Source organism: Nyctibius grandis, chromosome 5 (genome assembly GCF_013368605.1).
Source record: "Nyctibius grandis isolate bNycGra1 chromosome 5, bNycGra1.pri, whole genome shotgun sequence".
Lineage (NCBI taxonomy): Eukaryota > Metazoa > Chordata > Aves > Nyctibiiformes > Nyctibiidae > Nyctibius > Nyctibius grandis.
In genome coordinates, this window is record NC_090662.1 from 55860709 (window position 1) to 55881639 (window position 20931).

A 20931-nucleotide genomic window follows, 5' to 3' on the forward strand; every position below is an offset into this window, starting at 1 on the left:
ATAGCAATTACGAGTACCTTGGATAGCTGAGCTTAATAGCTACATGGTCTTGGTACAGAATACAATTTTTGTAATTTGAGTGGTGTGGAAGAAGGATGTCGCTAGCAGAAACTTCTTGGCTGAGCTGATGTTCTGGTGTCTAAAAGTAGATTTTAATGTGTTGGGATTACTTTGCTCATGCCATTTTTCAGCACTGATCACTTAATGCTGTTGCTGAGTTTGATGTTTTGTTTTTTTTTTCCCCTTGTGCGTTGCTGACAAGAATGTAATTGGCCAGTTCTATCCCTGCGTACTAAGTTAAAAGCAAAGATGTCCTGATTATCACAACAGGTTGGGCTGCATGGGATGAAACAGATTCAAAATCATTTAGGTTGCAAAAGACCCTTAAGATCGAGTCCAGCCGTAAACTTAACCCTGCCAAGTCCACCCCTGAACCATGTCCCTAAGCACCTATGTTTTAAGTAGCATAGCTGTAATTTTCATTATTACCTGAATATCTCAATCACTTAAAATTGTAGAGTATCGTTGAGTGCCCCTACAGATGAACTAAGTAAGGGGTTGCAGTTTTACTGAGCTGACGCTCTCTCTGATGCTGACAGTGCTAAACCAAGGAGGTGAGGCGAGTGGTCTGCTTTAAATTTATGAAAAATACCTCACTCTCTACCTCATCTTTTCCAATGTAGAAAGAGCTTTGCCGCTGTCCTTAGACCATTACAAAGCTACTCTAAAACTTTAATTTTTTAGTACAGTGGAGCTGTGTGCTTGAAGGACAAACGAAGATTTGTAATAACCTGTGCAGATTATGGGAGAATTACTGATCACTCCCCTTTCTTCTGAGGACAATACAGTGGGTGTGTAAATTTTAGATACAAATTTTTCTTTTTTTCCAAGTAAACTTTACCTCTGTGACTTAAACTTTTTCTCTCTTGCTTGTAGCAACAATGTTTCTGAAAGGATCATAATGCTTTGGACTTGCACTTCCTGGGAAGGAAGGGTGGGTGGTCTGCATACATCTATAGGTAAAGTGAAATTAATGGTTCTGTAACATTTTTTGTGTACTTTACTTCCCATGGAGACCATTGTCAGGACTGTATACTCAGATTTCACTGGTAGCTGTGTTCTGAGATTTGGAGGTTACTCATTTGGGGGTTGAAAGTGAAATCAACAGTTGTTTATCTCTGCTTATTTTCTGGTTACTCCTCCAAAGAGTATGCTCTTTTCATCCAGAAATACCTCTTTGCTGTGTCAAGACTTCTCTGATTAACTGTGCAGCTGCAGCATATTTTCCACTTCTCTTCACTTGCATAAATAAAATGTGTATGGAGATTTTTCTGAGGTAAGTAAACTTCACATTAGTCAAAATCTGATATCCTTATGATACATTCAGATTATCTTAACTCATCTTTTCATAACTTGTTGTGATGGTTGCATAGCTCCTTGTTTTAAATCCAAAGTCTGAGTTTCTTTCTACAGTGGAAGGCAAATTTATTTATTGTAGGCAGTCTGTATTTGCGTGAGAAAAGCCTAGCTATTACCATATTTTGGGACAAAAACATTTAGTGCCAAGTGGTCTCCCTGATGGGACTAACATGAGCTTGCACAGAAGCCAGCCCCACCACCCCCGATTGGTGGATTCAGTGAAGTCCAGGCTTTAACATACAAATGAGATCTACTTATTATGTAAACTCCAAACTCTTATGGTATATGTTTGTGCATATATATATATATATATATTTTCAGATATGATACACAACCCATGCTTGACCATGGCTGATCATTCTGGATGTTTAATTTTTCTGTCTCCTTCAAATGCCACTTGGTTATTTTCAGGGGCTTGCTTAAGACTTGTGTGAAAAGGCAAAGGGACATTGGTTGGTAAATAGTATCTGTGGATGCTTTCTAGGAAAACTTGTCTTTTGACAGGTTTATCCTTGCAGTCTGTCAGGTGGACTGGAAGGGGACCCACACCAAAAAGAGGAAAACTTGGTGAAACAAAACATTTAAGGTTGGTTGAGGGCAACGAAGCAAGCAAGGTGCAGAAGACCAGCAACACCAAGCAGGCCAAAAGATACAGAACACTGAATGAGGATGAGAATAGTGAGGGAGGGGAATGGTTGTATCTGCCGTACAATGAAGAGTAATAGCTGCAAGATGTTGAGGTATGACCAACTAAACAATTGAGAAGTTATAAAGGCCTTTCTGTATGCTTATACTTCTTTATATAATTCCATTTATAGGGATTTTCTTAATTGCTGTATCTCTCCTAATTGGTTTTTATAGTAATTTTTATTCCTATTTAATGCACTTTTCCCTCTTTCCTCTGCTAAACCCATTCCCATTATCTTGTTACTTCAGTCTACCACCTACTGCACTTTCAAATGTCTCAGATCTCTTAAACTCTTGCTCTTCACCACAGAAATACTGCCAGTGGCTCATATCAGTCTAACCTTTTGGGACCTAAGTAGCTTCTCTGCTAATTCTGCTGCTCACTGTAGTATTTTACAGGCTAAGAAACAGCGAATGAACAACGCTGTCAGGATTCCTAAACAGACACCGCGACACTGGGAGAAAGCCATTAGTAGGGTTAGTAGGTCTTCCAAAGCTTTGTCCCCGTACAGAGTTCAGTGTTTTAAAGATTTAACAGTGCTGCAGTGATGTGATTACAATTAAAAAGCCTATAAAGCAAGGCATCAGCAGTATTTCTAAGCATTGCTTGCTTCACTGCATTTACCTCTTTAAATACTGATTATTTACAAAAAGAAAGAGAGTGTGCTATAGTCTACAAAAATCATAGTTCATATACCGACACTATTAAATTGCTACTGCAGTTTGATTAACCCTTGTTTACCTATCTGGAAACTACAATTTTATTCCCTCCTTTGGAGCAGGAAAGGAAAGCTGAAGATCTGTCAGTCTTGGGCCCTACTTTCTTCATGAAAGCAAACTCTAAAGGTAAGGAAGAACATCATTTTATGCTTTAACACTGTTTTATTGTACAAAACAAGCAATTTATTAAATATAGCATCTGTCATCCTTCAGAAAGAAACATACATACACAGAGACACGTTTTTTGCTCACATCATACCTTGTTGTCCCTTGAAATCAGTATGACTTCTTTTCTGTGCTTTCCAAAGGCAGAAGACAAATCTCAAGTTTCGGTGTGCTTCTAAATGAAGCCTTTAAATATTGTCTTCTTACTACTACACATGATGGAGTTAACACTCCTCAGCCACCACTGTTCTTCAGGCAGTGACATTTCACAGTGATCAATTCATGTCTGAAATCTTGGTTATTTCATCTTTCATATCTTTGATCTCAGTTTGAGCTCTTGTTAGATTGGCCAGTTTCTCATTCAGTAAAGCAGTTTCCTTCTCCTGTCGCAATACATCCTCCACTAATCTTCCTATTCTCAGTGTTAGGTCATTTATCAATGGCTCCAAGACGGCAAAATCCTTTTTAAGTTTGTACATCTTGGGTTTTAAATCATTTGCAAATATAACTGTCTTCAGAACTTTTGTTCTGTCACCTTCGAGATTCAAAAGTCTACCCGAATGCTTGTTAAAATCACTTTGTAGCTCAGATAACGCTGTCTTAATTTGCTCAATTTTTCTCGCGTTACTGGATGCCAAGCTTTGTAGTTTTGTACTTCGGTCGATGCTACTGGTAAGCAGGTCACCTATATTTTTTACTGTCTTCTTTTCACCTTTTTCTACTTTATCTTCTAGTGTTTGCAAAGAATCAGTCAGCACAGTCATATCTGAGACTAGGCCTGAAATGCGCCTGATGTCAGTTTTTACTGTCACAATCGTCAAAGTTATGTTTTTTGCTACAGAAGCTGCATTCTCTTCAACACTTGAAACTGCATGAAAAAGGGTTGTTAAATTCTTCTGCAGTTCTTCTTGTTTTTTAATTATGCTGCTAGACCATGTTTTCATTGTATAAATATCTTCCTGCAGATGTTTAATGTGGGAAATTATCTGAAGCTCTTCCAGCTGTTCCATTAAGTTCCAAGTCTTTTCACACTAGAGGGATACAAACAAAAATATTTTACAAGATTTCTAGCTTAAAAATTCACATAAAAATTAAAGCTATACTCTAATGAAATATCGTACTATTCTGATATTGAAACTGAGCACAAACCCTGTCTTTAGGAAATAAACTTCTGTTGCAACACAACCAAAAATTTATTTTTTTTTCCTTTCAGTATATATAACAAATTCAAATGCTACTACTTTTTCTATTATAACAAAAATTACAGGAAGGTGCTATATGACTTCAGAGCATGACCTCTGAAAACACAAGTCATCAAATGCAATCTTCTGATTGGAAATTTTTGTTTTCCATTTTTCTGATGGAAATTTTTGTCTTAAGCCTATAACCTGCTTAATGACTGGTTCTTGGTTTTCAAATTTGAGAGGAAGAAAGGAAAATACCTGAGTGATACTATCCTGTTCAATCCCCAATAAGTCAGTGTAGAACTTGAAGAGAAAAAAACACCGAACAGGCAAGCTGAAACACATTCTAGGAGGCTATAATTAGTTTCATACTAATCCTTTTCTTGACATTACTACTAAAAATATCACCAAAGAAACAAATATTTTTAACTTTTTGATAGTGTTGGTTATTCCTCACTAGCACAGAACTGTTTGCTTAAAAACAAAATACCAAAATTTATGTTCTGGAGTTGTGCTGGTTTCCTAGGTAATGACTCCAAGGATGAGGACTTCCTGTTCAATCTTGTGTATATTCAGCTTTCAGTAGGGTTGGGGTTCATGAAAGACCTCAAACTGGGGAGCATACCACTCATAATTTAGCCACCCGTCCCCAAACATACATGAAGTAGAAACATATTTGGGAGAAGTATTTAAAAAAACATTTCCATGTAGAATAGTATTTCTTAATGGACCACTGAACCCTAAAGTATTTATTCCATGCTCTCTTCTGGAACAGCAATTTATTTTGAATTAGATCATGCACCAGGACAGGGCAAGCAACTACAATATATTTTTTATTGAATATGACTGTAAACAGATACAACTCTATATATAAATAATAAATACATGAAACTGAAAGACTTTATAACCTTGAGAAATGCTGGGTTAATAGTCTCTTGAATGTACAGCATTAACTGTTTAGTGAAGAATTCAGTAGAGTTCTAGATAAATGAATGTACAAAACCAGAATAGTTTTAACTGAAGCCTGATTGTCATAAATGTTTTGAAGTCATGCTGTTCACTAAGCAATATCCTTTCCTGAGTTCAGAAATCAGAAATAGGAAATTACAAAGACGTAAGTCTGTAGACGCAAATTTATGGTGGTCCTGAGATCCAAATTTCAATGAATGGCTATCAGGCCTATTAGGTAGTTCTACATCTTGTGTAGGTAGATCTATCAGATCTATGGATAAATGAGATATTCCCTATCCCCAAGAACATAACTCCATGCCTTTCATTAATTGCTTTTGCATCACTTGGTTCACCAAACTTTGGGAAACACCGTCAGTGTCATTGTTAGGTTTTTTCTTCCACTTTGAAAAGCAAAGCAATACCATGTAATGCATAAAAGAACATTCTACAGAAGAAAAGGTTAAAACTTGTTTCTAACAGCACCAAACCAAACAAAACCACAAAAAACCCCAAACTAATACAGTGACTGATCACACCAAACTTGCAAATTAAATGATGGAAGAAGAATCTAACAGGAATATCTGTTAATAACAACTTCAGTCTATATGTAGTCCAAAGACTTCAATGGCAGAACAAAACTATGCCAGTGATTTTAGGAAGTTTGAAAAGGCTGGAAATGAGGTCTAAGGAGGCCATTTGCATGGGGTCAAAGACATAGAAGATAACACCAGCTGCTATGTAACCCCCCCCTTATAAATACCAGTACAAGAGAAGGTTCTCAGTAAGGGATACTTTACTAGTGTTTTCTGTAATGCTGTTGTATCTAAGCCTCAGTGGATAAAAACGTACTTAGTGCTTTCCTGCACGTAATAAAATATGTAGATCCCAGTAACAACTCTGACATTGAGAAGTCTGTACCGTAAGCACAAAAACATAATGGTATATAATACATTAAAAGCAAGGTACAACGTATATCTGCCTAGAGATAAGAACTTAATTGTTCATTGTGTATACAAGTCCATGGAATAGAATACAAAAAGTAACCATATAAAAAGCTAAGTAGCGAAAACTACATATAAATTGTAATCTGATGTTGCTGGTTTTGACTTTTTTTTTCTTAAATCTAAATACTTTGCTTCAAATTCCTTTTTAATAAAAACAAACTTTTAATAAATAAGCTGAAAATAATCCTTAATTTAAGAAAGTACTCCTTTCCTCCTTCAATGCAGCATTTCTTGCTCTCCAGCCTCTTTATTATAAGTTTGCCTTTCAGTCTGATCCAATGCCTATTCAAATTAATGACAATATTTCAGCTATCCTTAACATATTTTGGAGTCACATTATTTATAATAAATTAAAGTGCTTTTTCATCAATGAAAACCCGAAGTCCAAATTCACTTATCTGCATTCTGGTCATTTTCTGAAGTTATTTCTTTTGCTTTTGAAGATACTTTAATGTCATGCACTACTTCTTCTAAAACCACTATTTTATTTTGCACTTTCAATACACTGTCATTGTACTGGATGCCTTCAAGAACTTTTTGCATCGCCGCTGTATCAGAAACAGTTTTCAACATATCATTTTCCACAGTATATAGCTGTGTTGTCAAGTCCTTTATCTTTTTCTCCATACTTAGCAATTCACTTGATAATCTAAGAATAGAGTGAATAGCATTTTCAATTGTTGGCAAATAGGTCTTGCACTCCTCAATTTTAGGTTCATAGTTAGCAAGTTTCTGATTCAGGTCTGCACCCTTGGCTACCAGACTATTCTGTTCTTCTTCTAGCTTTTCAACTGCCCTTGCGTGCAAGTCCAACTTTTGTTCAACTCCAGAGAATTCACCATCTTCTTGCCTTTTTAACGTTTTAATATTTCTGGCTGTACTGTCTTCCAAATCCCTTACTCTTTCTGAAAGGGATTTAATTCTTTGGTCAACTTCATTAATTTGGGAAGTAACTTCTGTATGTATGAACTTTGCTTCAGATTTTAAACCACTAGTGTTGGTGTTCATTTCATCCAAGCTTCTTCTCCAGGAATCTGTAACATTTTGGAACTTCTCATTAATGCTCTGCATCTTTATAGAGAGAATCTGTTCATTGTTCTGAATATCACTTATGATGTTATGAAGAGAAGACATTTCCTGCTCAAACTCAGTCACCAGAGAGATGGATGAGGCAGCTTCTCGTAGAATACTTTCAGAAGACTCAAGCTGCATTTATAACACAAAACAATGTCCATGTCTACTTAACAGAAGTAAGAACAGAAAACCATTTGCATTTATTTAACAGAGAATGAAGTCCCTTAGAAGCCACTTTACTTGTTACAAAGCTCCTATATGATTTGTTTTCATATTTCATCTTTAATTTACTGTTGATTAACCTAGCATGAAAAAGTCACAGAAAAGGGTACATTTGTTGCTGAATTTCTATATAATACATGCCATTTTCTTTGTTGTCAATCCCTTATTTTCCATGGTGGTGGTTTGTTTTTTTTTGGCGTGTGTGTAAAGTATATCACATTACCTAAATCCCATGCAATATTTTGCAATGTGAAGTATAGCATATAAATATCCAAATTACATCACGTATAAATGACATCATTATGAGATCAGTGGTAAAACAACATCACTGGCATAAGCCATGCTGTACTCCCATTGTTATCTGTAAGATATAGGGGATAATTTAGTAGTCAGCCCAAGTTTTCTACTTGATAATGTCACACATAGATAAGAAAATAAAATAGTAATGAAAAAATAATACTATCACTTCATTATGTCTTTCATATTATTAGAACAGGTCTACTACATAAAAATGCCTGTAAATTTTCTTCAAATCAATGTATATTAGAATTATACACAGAACAGTACTGGCAGAATGAAGTATGTGCATAAATGTAAGTTTTGAAAAATAGTTTAGTGTCTAAAAAATAATACTGAGATACAACCACTATATTCACATACTTGAACAATAGTATGGATTGACACATTTAGTCACATGAAATATTCTCCAAAGGCCTATTCACAGGCAAGCAGAACACATTATGAAAATTTATTTTAAAACAGTCAGTTAAATTTAACTAAATGACAACAAAGTAAAACAATGGCAAATCTTCACCAGAGATTATCCAAATAAGATGTTAATGATTACCTTTTCAAAAATTAAGTTAACTTTATTTTCCACATCCAGGAATTTTTCAGCTTCTTGCTGTAAGAAACTGTACTTTTTTTCCATATCAGCAAATTGACCTGACTGCTGAAATAGGAACCTGCAAATTACAAATAAATAGCAAACATAACTACATAATTAGCATATATTAAGTGCTCCAAGACCCAATTCACAGTAATCTGTTACTGCAGGGGTTTGTGCATATACATGAAAGAAAAAAATTAGGGTTTAATGAAGTTGATCTGTCTTCCTACAGGAGTTATGTTCTAATAGAGCTGGAAAAATAAGGAAACATCCATAGATGTGCTTCACTTTACACGGTATGCCATTCAAACAGGAAAAATGTCCAGTAAGACTACTGACATAGGGAGGCCATTACATGCTTGTAATGCACTGCTTCACAGGTAAGGCAATATATTTTATTGATAGAATATTATTTAACTGGTGGAAATAAACCACAAAAAATAAATTGGACTTTCTTGCAAAGCATCAAAAAATCATGCATTTGAAGCCTTTGGATTTAGAAAGGCTGGTTAACTCTAATGTTTAATTGTAACTATCCAAGAACATACGGTGCATTGTGGCAAAGCTTGTATAGCTACTGTTATGATGATGCTCGCTTCGTACAGACAGTAGAGGTCTCAATCCTGTACTTCATATACATACAAGATTCATTTACTGTGAGCTTGGGAGCTTTCTGAACTGTAAGCACTTTGTCCAGTTAAAACAGAAATGAGAAAACCAAGCAAAAAACCCCTGAATTTTGCTGGATGTTTATTAATCCCAATACAAGTTTTACTGTAGAATGTGCAGGGGTCCTCTCAGTAGTAAGCACAATTTTATCTAGAATGATAGAATTTATTTAAAATACTTGTGCTTTCATAAATTGATATATATTAGTATATTCATAGTAATTAGAAGTTCTAAAAGATCTCCAATAGTCTATACGTATTAAGTTAGGCAATAAAAGCTAAGATGTTAGTTGTAGATAGATGCAAAACAGACATAAACAGATACACATAAAACAGTAAGCAGAAGCATCACTAATCATTTTATTCTACTATGTTCTGTTTCTCAAAGATTTAGATAATGAAATCTGGGTGATATTAAAATAAGAACAAATTTTACCTTAATTTTCAGATTGATGTCTAGAGTGTAATAATTGGACTAATTTCTTGCACTAGAGTTCTGGGAATTTCATCATATAATTTCTGCAAGAAGCTCAGTTTCTGATGGAACTAAGGTCCTGATGCCACTGAGATATTCTAAAACATCTTTTACAAAGACATTTGACCTTTACTTGAAGACTCCACCTAATGAACAATTTAGCACACTGCTGAGCAAATTATTTCCAGAAAACTCTACTTCACTTATGTTGATTTATTTATTACCTGCCAAATGAGCCTTGTACTTATTGCCAGATTAAGTTGCTCTTCACAGTATTTACAATTCATGAGCAAGGGACCTTTTACACTTTCAAAACAGTAGAACAGATCAAGCTTCTATAATCCCTCACTATATACCAATGTTTCCACACTTGTGAACACTGCTTCTAGCTTTAACAAGTTTCTATAGTCACTTAACCCAAACACTATATTCAACTGTAACTAATCATATTACCCATGATTGAATACAGTATAGAATACAAAAGAAAATATTACAATCCATTTTAGAGGGTTACCTACCAGGTCAGCACCAGGCAAACAGTAAGGGAAATTATGCTCAAGGTGGTCCGTGAGTCCATCCAAAAGGAACTCCGATTATTGCTGGTCCTGGGACTTGCCAGCTTCCCACAATTACTGTGCTTCTCAACATTTTGTGAATCTTCATTGCTCTTGGATGAAGAAATACCTTTTTTCCTCTGCTTAACTTCAGACATTGTGTTTTTAAAAAGAGAAGCAAGAGAGAGCTAGGAAAAGAAACCAAACAAAACCAAAAAGGACTAGTTACTTCTAAGCATCCCCAAATATAACCTTTTGCCCTTTAGTTACACAAATACTTTCCCAAAAATGTTTCCTTCTGCGTTTACTATGTTTTCTAGTCATGTGAACTATTGTAACATAAGACTTTGTGAAAATTTTTGTTTTCAATACTATAATGCACTGCTTTCATATTCTCTCAAACTGAACTAACTTTTCAAACTTTAGCTAATTTCGCCTTTCCAGAAATATTTCATCTGTTGTACAATAAGCCATTCTGAAGATATATTTAAAATCACAAGGACTGAAAGCACAATATTTCTTTTTATAGTTGATTACTGTCACAATTTCACTATCCTATTTTACTTGTAGATTTAAAAAAGTTCTTACCTACTTCAAATTAAAGAGGCAAATAAATTTTCTCACTTTTAAAAATGGGATTGCATATCAAGATTTAATTTAGAAATAGTTCTGTTGTAATGATTTAATGTCATCTCTAAAACCACAGACATCGGTTAATAAAAAAGCCACTAACAGAAAAATATAGAAGATTAATGAAATAATGCATCTAGATAAAAGAAAAGCTGTAATTTCCTCTTTGCTAAATTTTAAAATTCAGGCAATGTGAATCTCCAGTTTCAAAGAGTACAAAAGCTCATATTCTAACCAACCAAGTGGAAGTACAGAGTGGAATTTTTAAGCCCCATATCTTCCACCATACTGCTCAAAATAGGCTAGATCCTTGCTGGATTTGGTTTAGCACGGTTTGAGACAAAAATGTTGTGCTTCTTTCCGGATCACTTTGCAGTACTGCAGCTTAGTCACATGTTAAAATATAAATATTTAAATATTAGAGATACTTACAGTCGCATAGATTGGGTATAAGGCACTGTTTAAAATCTAAATCTGCCACAAGAGCATGAAGCTTAGAGCTGTTTGTGAGTCACAGTACTAGGAAGCATACTCAAGAGTTTGAAGTATGTAGGAAAAAAACATATTTTGCTCTCCCTCCAAAATAGCAAAAGTGCTATTTTGTAACTTTTAAAACACCATTGGGATTGAGAGCATGTATTATGAAATTAAAAAAAAAAAAAAAAGCGAGATCCGAATGGTAGTTAGGGAAATAGTTTAATACAGGAACAAGAACTCAGCTTTAATAGGGACAACCTCACAGCGCAACCCCGTGCGATACAGAGGAAAGGGCCGCAGCTCCGCAGAGACCCCCCTGAGCCTCCCCCACCCTTCTCGCCTCCGCCGCCCCAGCCCTGCCTGCCCTCCACCCGGGGCACCGAAAGTGACCGACTGCCGCCCCCCGCTCCGGGTACTTCCATATCCTCTCCGCCCTCGGGGCTCCCAGGGAGCTCCCCCAGCCCAGGAGCCCCCCGCCCGCCCTCGGAGCGGGCCTGCGGGACGCCACCCAGCCCCGGCGACCTCCCGCGGCCCTGTCGCTCCAGCGGCCGCCCGCTGCACCACCGACCCCCAGCACGTCGGCCGCCTTTCCCCCTTTCCCGTCGGCAGCCCATCACCCCCTCCGGCCGCTGCCACCGTCGGGGCACCCTCCCTACCCTCAGCGCTTCCTCCGGCCTCAGCTGCAAGGCGGAGGGGGCGGGGAGGGCCGTCCTGCCCCGCCGGTATCACGTTTACACGCCCCGGAGCCCCACCTCTGGCCCGGGCCGGCGCCTGGCGCCCCGCCGCTAGCAGCCACTGTCGCTCCCTCAGCCTGCGGCGCGCCACGTCAGGCGCGCACCCGCTGCCGAGCCGAGGCTGGCGAGCGGGCCCGGTGCGCAGAGCCCGGCCTCCGCGGCTCTGCGCCGGCGCGGGAGCGCCGGGCTTTGTTCCGCGCGGGGCGGGCGGGGGCCGGGCTGCTGCCGGCCGCCGGGGAGGGCAGCGGGTCGGGCCGGCCCTTCTCCCGGTCTTGGGCCCGGAAGGAGGGAAGTGCTTGCGGTACGCTGCTTCCCCGGTGCGGGGCAGCGGCTTCTCCTCAGGGCGCAGCGAGAACTTGTTGCTGCTGGCTCCGGACGGCCCCGCGCTGCCCGCCAGGTGAGCGGCCGCGGCGGAGACAGGGCAGGGGACGAGGAAAGGCCCCGGCAGGTGCTCGGGCAGTTTCGCCGCGGCCCCCCTGAGGCTGACTGCAGCCTGGGGCTCCGGCGCCCTCCGCAGCGGAGGCGGCTTGTACCTCCCGCCTCGGAGGAGAAAGCTGCGGAGGGGGCGGGCAGAGCCCCCCGACCCGGCGGGGTGGGGGGAAGGCGGCGGCGGGCGGCTGGCCTGAGCGCTCCGGTTTCTGTTTCGTTCTCCCGGCAGCTGGTAACGGCGGCTTCGGGAAGGCGTGTCGGGGGTGAGGTAACCCTTTGTTTTGTGTGTTATGGCTGTGTTTGTGGGGCGCTTTCGTTTTGTATTTGCTTCGCGTGTGGTTTGGTTATTATAATTTTTTTTTTTAACCTGGACGTTTTTCGACGGGGGAGCTTTCAGGTCCCTTTCCTAAGCGGCGCGATGGGGTAAAAGTGCGGTGGGAAGACTTTCCTGTCCACGTAATTTTCAGTGAAAACAGGCAGTTCTGTCGGTAGGGCGGAGGAAGCGCTCTATCGCGGGCTTACCCGGCGGCGGCTGCTCCGCATCTCCCCGGCTCCTGAAGGGGGGAGTGAAGGAAAAGGTGAGCGCTTCTGCGGGCAGCTGCTCTGTGGAGGAGCTTGCAGTTGCCTGCGGAGCCTTCGGTCGTTGTGCAGGAGTGTGATCAGAGAGGTAATTTTGATTATTAGGGACTCTCAGGGGCAGTTGATCAGTACTGGAAAACTATGTGGTAGCCAATAGTTTTCACCTTTTATTGTCTTCAGACAATTTTTTTATGATATAGAGGAAGAATGCAAGTTTATAGTTGTGTATCAGGTGCTGACAAAGGAAGGTAGAGCTCAGTCATTGGCAGTCTCCGGTGCTCCATCATGTGTCCGAGATCTGAGTGTACTTGTATGGAGTCCTGAACTTGGAGACAACATCGAGTTTATCTCATGGGATTTGGTACACAGGGATTTTATTTTCTGTTGTAGTTCTGCCCAGTGCTGTCAGCCATGAGACTAGTCTGCTTTCTCATCCTGTTGTCGCAATCACATGATCCAAGAACTTAAAAAATTTGAGGGATGTAGTGGGCTGGGAGAAGGCCTTTTCACAGAGACATTTAGCAAGTTCCTATATGAGAAGCTTGCACAGACTGTGATTCTTTAGTTCTGCAAGTGTCCATAAATATAAATTCATAGAAATGTGGAAAAGGACTCAGATTTTGTATTTTTTTTCCAGAATTAGCAGTACATAACTGCTTTTTTAATGAAAACTTCCATTCACATAGGGAGCACAAAAGTTTTGCTATGAGTCTAATTAATTGCTAAAGATTGACATTCTTTTTATACCTGCTTTATATGCCTCTAAGTGGAGCAATCAGAGAAATATTGTAGTCAGATTAATTATAATAATGCTCAGCTGGATGTTTTATTAAACATAATAGCATATGGCATCTAAACAGTAAGAATACTATTTATATTCACAGTAGCTTGTGAACTATTACAGCTCAACTATTAGTGTGCCTTTTTTTTTTACTCTGTTGAAAAGGTATATAAGATTTCCCCAGTGTTTTCTTGATGCTACTGTACTGTCCAGCAAAGCTAGACTAGTGAGTCATAAACAGTATAATTACATTCATATAACAGTAGTATGAAAGTTTCTTTATCAAGACAGAAAGTAAAAAAAAAATAAATTTTTTAGCTTTCTGCAGTTTGTAGTATGAGCTTGCCTGAAGATTCACTGTTTTCCACTAATGCAGCTGCTCTGCTACTTTTTCTGACTTTAAAACCAAAATTCATAAGCTATTTTAAAACTTTTTTCCTTGTACTTGTAAGTTATGTTCTGCTTCTGACTTGACCTTCCCCCCCCCCCCTCTTTTTCACACTGAAGAAATATGGATGTCAAGAGTAGAAATTATTTACTTATGAATCGCCAAGCATTGGAAAAAGACATCAAGACCTCTTATATTATGGATCGTATGATTTCTGACGAAGTACTAACATTACAAGAGGAGGAGAGAGTGAGACAACAGGTAGAATCGTCTCTCATTGTTATTTACCTTCCTAGTCTACTCACATGTTTTATCATCCTTTTTAAAAATAGTAGTTTCTGTCTATCTCATTCCTGGATTCAGCAAATTCTTAAGTGTATGCCTGACATGCAGTTTTTATTGCATTTTATGAGGTTGGGTTAAGAGCTTGGTCAAGTTGAAGGCTATTTCACTGTTGAAGGCTATAAACACAGTCTGTAATTGACAGAGTGATAGATTAGATGATTTCTAAGGTCTCTTAATTTGGTATAACATCTCTTTTAATGTTTTTTCTAGAATACACAGAAGGAGCGAGCGGCTATGCTAATAAACATTATTCTTACAAAAGATAATAATTCATATAGATCCTTTTATAATGCACTACTTCATGAAGGGTACAGAGATCTTGCTGCGCTTCTTCAGGACGGCATCCCTGCCATCTCCTCTGGTAACGGAAAGAGTTCAATGGATGGAATGACATCATACGGTCAGTGTAACTACAGCAATCCCTGGGCTTGAAAGTAAAGACAAGTTGCCTTTTTTCTTCCGTACTAAGTGACTCTCTATAATACCTGTTTCAATGAAAAAGGAGTAGTTGGTGCATTCACTTGTTTTGGTAGCGTAGTAGTGTCGTTGTTTAACCCCAGCCGGCAGCTAAGCACCACGCAGCTCCTTGCTCATTCCCCCCCGGTGGGATCGGGGAGAGAATAAGAAGGGTAAAAGTGAGAAAACCCATGGGTTCAGATAAAGACAGTTTAATAGATAAAGCAGAAGCTGCGTACACAAGCAAAGCAAAACAAGGGATTCACTCACTACTTCCCCTCTCTTGAAGAGTAATATAATCTCTCATCTTACATTCCAATATTTGATCTAGTTAGGTTGCTTAGTTCTCTCCATCATATCTTTTAGTTACTCTACATAAATTCGTAACTTTTACCTACATTGTCGTCAGTATCATCTTTGACTGACGTGAAATAAATTGGTAGTTTCTAATGGGAAGAACCTTCTAACTGCATATGACTAAATGCCATGTTTACTGTCACTCTACATTTTAAGAAGTGTCATAGACACATGGAATTTTGATTACCCTAGTAAGATTTCCCAAAGCTTATCAGTACAATATGGCACTGCATATGGCCAGTTTGTGGCCAGCAGTGGACAGATGAAGCGCACATTTCCTTTCCTGCTCTGCTTTACCTGCTCTATTGTAAGTTGTGCTATCTTAGCTTGGACCACAATGCTGTGCTGTTAAATACAAAGTAAAAGCCGTACACAGCAGGCATTCTTTTCTGCTGCATCCATGGGATGGTAACTTCTGGTTGAGAAAGTGACTTGACAGGTGGGTATGGTGATGTTGAGCACCTATGTTTGTTTGCCACAGTTTCTACTGGAGCTGTTAATTATCTTTTTACTTCTAGGGATGTAACTAGCTTGCATAAAATGTAGTTATTAGTTGGGACACTATTGCAGGTGGGAGGCTAGTTTAAGTGTTAAGTAACTTATTTGTAAAAAGCAATGTTTTTTCAGTATTTGGTGTTGGTCCAGTAGTTTTTAGGGCGTTTGTATGGGACACAAGTTGGGGGAGGGAGCCCACTAGTTATTTGTGGCGGAGAGTTCTTTCGTTTGGTTTGAAGAAGCATCACATTTAGAAATTACTTTTTATTTTCATGTATCTTGTTTTTAAACTTAGTTAAGACAGTTCTCTGCGAAGGAGGTGTACCACAGAGACCAGTTGTGTTTGTCACCCGGCCAAAACTAGTAGATGCTATTAAGCAGAAACTGTGCTGCTTGGGAAGTGATCCAGGCTGGGTCACAGTTTATGGAATGGCAGGTTGTGGGAAGACTGTTTTGACAGCAGAAGCTTTAAGAGATCATCGGCTCTTGGAAGGTACTTTTATAAAAACATATTTTTATAAAAATTACTACAGATATACGCATATTGGATATACATAGCAAAGTATCTTATGTCATCTTGACAGTAATTTAGGATTTAGATTTCTAAATTCCTTAGGTGCTTTTGAAATATTTGCTTGCAACTTACAGCTTTCATAACCATTTAGTGCTCTAGGAACACTAAGTATTTTACTAATTTATGGGGAAAAAAACCTGAATAGGTTTTACCTTGGAATCTGCTTTGGTTTCTGAGAATAGATGCATCCTTAATTAAATTGAAGTTGTTATTTTTGTTAGTGCAAAATAATAATATTTAGTTTATATTCCTTTTGGGCGTTGCTTTTTAAGTCCTCAGATTCTTTCCCTTGCTATGTGAGTTTAAAAAATCTTGCTCTAACTTTTGCATATGTTTTAATAATGGCAGGCATTTGTGGAGCGGTGACACTAGTATCACTTTAGCTTAAAGCAGATCATAAATGAAACTATTCAATGATTATTAATTTGTTTTTTCCCGCGTAGGACACTTGGAGGAGCAAGTGAGATTCAGGCATGAGAAAACATGATGTAGGGATAGAGACTACAGCATCCTGTGCTGCAGCTGACTCTTCTAGATGCCTTCTTGTTCACTGTTTTGGGATAATTTTCACATCCCAGACTCTGAACTCCTGCAGTAGTACAGGGTGAAAAAAGTAAATGCTAAGTCAGACTAGCAGGAAGATGGATGCAGAAGGGGTTGTCAAGGGGCAAGCAGGAAGGCATGTAGAGAGGAGGGACGACAGTGTCAGTGGCTGTGTGAATTCTGTGGGAACTTGCCCTACAAAGCCTGTTCCTTTAAAAATAAAAAGTAGTGGTCTTGTAGAACCATCCTTCTGTGTTAATGGTAGAGTTGGAAGGTTGGCTTGCAATAGACTTTGCAGTTTTGTATTTTAATTGAAATTGACTTACTGATTGCAATTGTAAGCTGCTGTTAAATATTTCTGATTTTAAATGTATAGCGTGATCAATATTGCTTTTCTTGTTAGATTACTTTCCAGGAGGAGTTCACTGGATCTCTGTTGGAAAACAGGACAAAGCAGGGCTCCTAATAAAACTCCAGAATCTCTGTAGTAGATTAGAACATGACTCTACTGTTTCACAAAGGCCACCACTTAACATTGAGGAGGCTAAAGATCGTCTTCGTTTGCTGATGCTACGCAAATATCCCAGGTGATGTCAGTAAAATGAAACACTATTCTTCTAACTGATAAAACTCCACAGAGTAACTTTGGTCTAATTGTCTAAGGTGTCTCTGTTGTAGTTACCGGTGTCTCTGGTGTATAACTTTTTTTTTTTTTTCAAACCAACTTCCTAACTTTTCCACTTTGTGCTTCCCCTTTTTCTATTTTACTGTAGATAATTAGGAAGTGTTATTCAAGGTGAAGCTAACAATACTTCTAGAATTTTAATTCTTATGTAGGGTTCCTGTTAAAATGTTCTAAATTACTGACTTCTATATGATAAAAGAATAAGTAAGGCCAGATAAGCGAACAAAAGCTGAAGGGTAAATAGATGCTAGAGGCAGATCTGTAATATACATAGTATAACTCTGTCCCTGTTTAGTTGTGCTTTTTTTTTTTAATGGAGTAACTTAAGGGACACATTGTAAACTTGTCCTGGATAAGAATATATTTAGTAGGCCAATAAGGCTTCTGCTAACAAAATATGTTAAGCAGCTGTGCAGGAGTCACATTCGCTTGAAAATTCAGTAGTCGTTGAACAGTGAAGGCTGGGAATGAACATTTGGAAATAAGAATTGCTCTGACTTTCAGTGTTCTCATTGTGTGCTTAGAATGCTTCACTGATGCAGGAGGATCATACAGGAGTAAAAGGGTGTGCATCACTGCAGAAAATTTTTCCTTTCCGGAACCACCGATATCTTTTTAAAGTATTTGGCCTAGAGTTATCAAAGTGAGAGCAGGTTTTCATGAAATGATCAATTATTGCCAAGAAACCAGTTGCTTTCAAACTTCAGGAAAAGTAGCTTGATTTAATCAAGTGGCATCTCAGTCACTGCACAGGTTTTTTCATCTTTGAGCAATAGTTTTTTTTATTTGTTGAGGATTTCATTACCCTCTGGGAAAATCTGTGCTAAGCTAAACAAGCCTGCACATAAGTGAGATATCTTAGGAATAATACTTCAACCTTGTGATCTTTATAGATGACATAGAGTAGAAGAATACTGGCAGTTTTGTACAGAAAAAAAAACCAAACCTTTCTTGCAAAGGAAAGATTTGAAAAACACTGCGAGGTCCTCCAAAAGAAATCTTTCATTTTTTTGTGGAAGTCTTAGTACAAAAAGTGCAAACAAGACACTTGCAACTGAAAGTGTAGGTTTTCCTGAAATATGTTAAGTGGTTGTCTCCATTGACACAATTCTTCTTATTTTTTTGTTCGTTAACAAACAAAAAAAACCCTCTTCGATACAGAAGAACTCGTATGTTTAATTCACGCACAACAGTACAGTCTCTTCTGAGTAGAAGGGAAAACTATGTGCTGTTTTCTTGTAAGGTGTATCCCTATGGCATCATGAACTGTTCCAGAAGTTCGCAGCTACTGTATAGACGAGTAACAAGACAGCGTAACGTGGTTCATATACTGCGCTACGCTATATTGTTTGTAGTGCACAAAGTGACTCATTTGAGAGGTACTTCTTGTGTTTTGTCAAAGGTGCACCTGTATGCTGAGGAAGCTAAGGGAAGAAGAAAAAATGCCAGCTTTGGAAACAATTAGGCACTTGGTCTTATTTGATGGCATTTCAGTGCCAGCTGTGGCAGTGTCTTCCTTATAAACTGCCAGACATCTCATGTAGGATGCTGTTGACCTGGCAATGTTCATTAATCTCTTTCAAGATAAAGTAACAGATGTTAGATAGGAGTATTGCAGAGAATGGCTGCACCCCAAGGAAAAGGTACAAGAATTGATTATGAAACTTCTAGTCTGACTGCTTTTTGCCAGTTCGAAACCATGTTACTGTGATCACACTGTTCCATCTTAGTCCTGCTTATCCTTTCCCTTCTCCTCCTCAACCCTAAACACTGATCACAGAATCAATCAGGTTGGAAGAGACCTCTGGGATCATCGAGTCCAACCATTGCCCTGACACCACCATGTCAACTAGACCATGGCACTACGTGCCATGTCCAGTCTTTTCTTAAACACATCCAGAGATGGTGACTCCACCACCTCTCTGGGCAGCCCATTCCAATGTCTAATAACCCTTTCTGAGAAGAAACGCTTCCTAATGTCTAACCTGAACCTCCCCTGGCAAAGCTCGAGGCTATGTCCTCTTGTCCTATTGCTAGTTGCCTGGCTAATTGCCAAAGTTGACTCTAAAGGTAGGAACTTTTTATCTTTGAAAATTCTGTAAGTTTATGAAAAATTGACACATGGATAAAGAAGAGAAATCCAAGTAGGTGCCTTCAGTGATGAAAAGGGGTATACAGAATGACGTCAAGGGAAACATGACTCAAATAGTCAACCCAGTACATTTCTTGGGATTAAACTATTAGTCAAATTAAAACTTTCTGAGCTAAATAGCATTATGTATTTTGTTGGATTATGGTTGAAGAAACTGAAGCTATGATATTCTTTAAAGTAAGACATTTCAGAATTATATCTCCTGTGATTTTTATCACAGTGTTTTGGTGGGGTTTTTTCCCTTTTTTTTCCCCTTAATTTTTTTTATAATCCTAATTAGGATTTAAGACTTGTTGGTGTGGTTAGGGAAGAAAGTCACTAGTACCAAAAGACTGGGAGGACTTTAAAGTTCTCAGGTTAATTAAAGGCATAAAATCAGACTGTAATTCATGGTGCCCAGCATATTTTCAAGTGTGAAAGTACCACAAAATTAGTCATTTATGCTGTGATAGTATTCTTGTAAACCCTCTGGTTTATCAAAAGGATATTACTAGAGGAATTGTATAAAAATGGGATATGGGTATCTAAGACTTATATGGAACTTTGAAAATGTGGCATAATGTGTATGCACTTATTTATGAAGGATAAAATCCTTATTTATAAGCATCGATGGCGTAAGTGTCATTTAGCTGAAGAAAAATGTGCAAGTCTTGGCATGCTTCAGTGGGAATTGGACAATACAACTAATGACTAATGTAGCTGAAAATTCCATCCCTTTTAAAAAAAAAAGCCAGTAAATGTAAACAATTTGTAAGATTGTGTTTCAATAACTTACTTTCCTCCACAAAACACACAGAATGCAAATAACTGGTATTGCGTTTCATAAGTCTGCTTGCCAGCCAGTCTTTTTGACTTGTTGATCCCTTGGAACCAACCTTTTTAAAACAGTTTTCAGTAACTTCTTTGTCAGATATAGGCAGGTGTAGGGAAGTCTACGTTATTATGGTGAGATTCCATGCAGTAACCTACAAACGTGACTAGCTATAGGATTTGAATATGTAGTCACTATAAAATGTTATTTATGTAGAAAGAGCCTCAGCATCCAGGACAAGAAGAAGATTAGTCTCGTACAGCTTTCTGAAGATACAGGAACAAAACTGAAAACTCTTGAGTCAAAAGGACACTGAAACATTTTCTCCCACAAAGCTTATCACTAGCCTGTGTCAAGCAGAGTTGTTATCTAGTCCTATACAACTTTTTTCTTCGTTTATGATATCTGATGACTTGAAAAACAGAGTAAATATTTCTGTTGTTCCTGGCATCTACTAATGCAAATATTTCTCTAAAATTTATT

The 20931-nt window shown here is 38.5% G+C and overlaps 2 protein-coding genes across 7 annotated transcripts in view; one reads left to right on the top strand and one right to left on the bottom strand.

Moving 5' to 3' along the window:
• Positions 1–3026: 3026 nt before the first annotated feature.
• On the bottom strand, positions 3027–11976 carry IKBIP (IKBKB interacting protein). 3 transcript variants are annotated; one of them, XM_068401223.1, is made up of 4 exons: positions 11872–11976; positions 9977–10200; positions 8274–8391; positions 3027–4022 (listed from the first exon to the last, which is right to left on the bottom strand). In XM_068401223.1, the coding sequence occupies exons 2-4, from the start codon at positions 10168–10170 to the stop codon at positions 3267–3269; spliced, it is 1068 nt and encodes a 355-aa protein (XP_068257324.1). In that variant the 5' UTR covers positions 10171–10200; positions 11872–11976; the 3' UTR covers positions 3027–3266. The 3 variants fall into 3 exon arrangements, with proteins under 3 accessions (XP_068257324.1, XP_068257321.1, XP_068257323.1); XM_068401220.1 differs by lacking the exon at positions 3027–4022 and adding an exon at positions 4234–7336; XM_068401222.1 differs by lacking the exons at positions 3027–4022; positions 11872–11976 and adding exons at positions 4234–7336; positions 11776–11855.
• Positions 11977–12098: 122 nt separating this feature from the next.
• The window catches only part of APAF1 (apoptotic peptidase activating factor 1), a 37367-nt gene continuing 28534 nt past the window's right edge, over positions 12099–20931 (top strand). For 3 of the 4 annotated variants that reach the window (XM_068400449.1, XM_068400451.1, XM_068400453.1), the window contains exons 1-6: positions 12099–12250; positions 12680–12860; positions 14150–14291; positions 14586–14775; positions 15979–16176; positions 17204–17387. In XM_068400449.1, coding sequence (XP_068256550.1) covers positions 14154–14291; positions 14586–14775; positions 15979–16176; positions 17204–17387 — 710 coding nt within the window. In that variant the 5' untranslated portion in view covers positions 12099–12250; positions 12680–12860; positions 14150–14153. The remainder of the gene's footprint in view (positions 12251–12679; positions 12861–14149; positions 14292–14585; positions 14776–15978; positions 16177–17203; positions 17388–20931) is intronic. The other variant, XM_068400450.1, reaches the window with a different exon arrangement.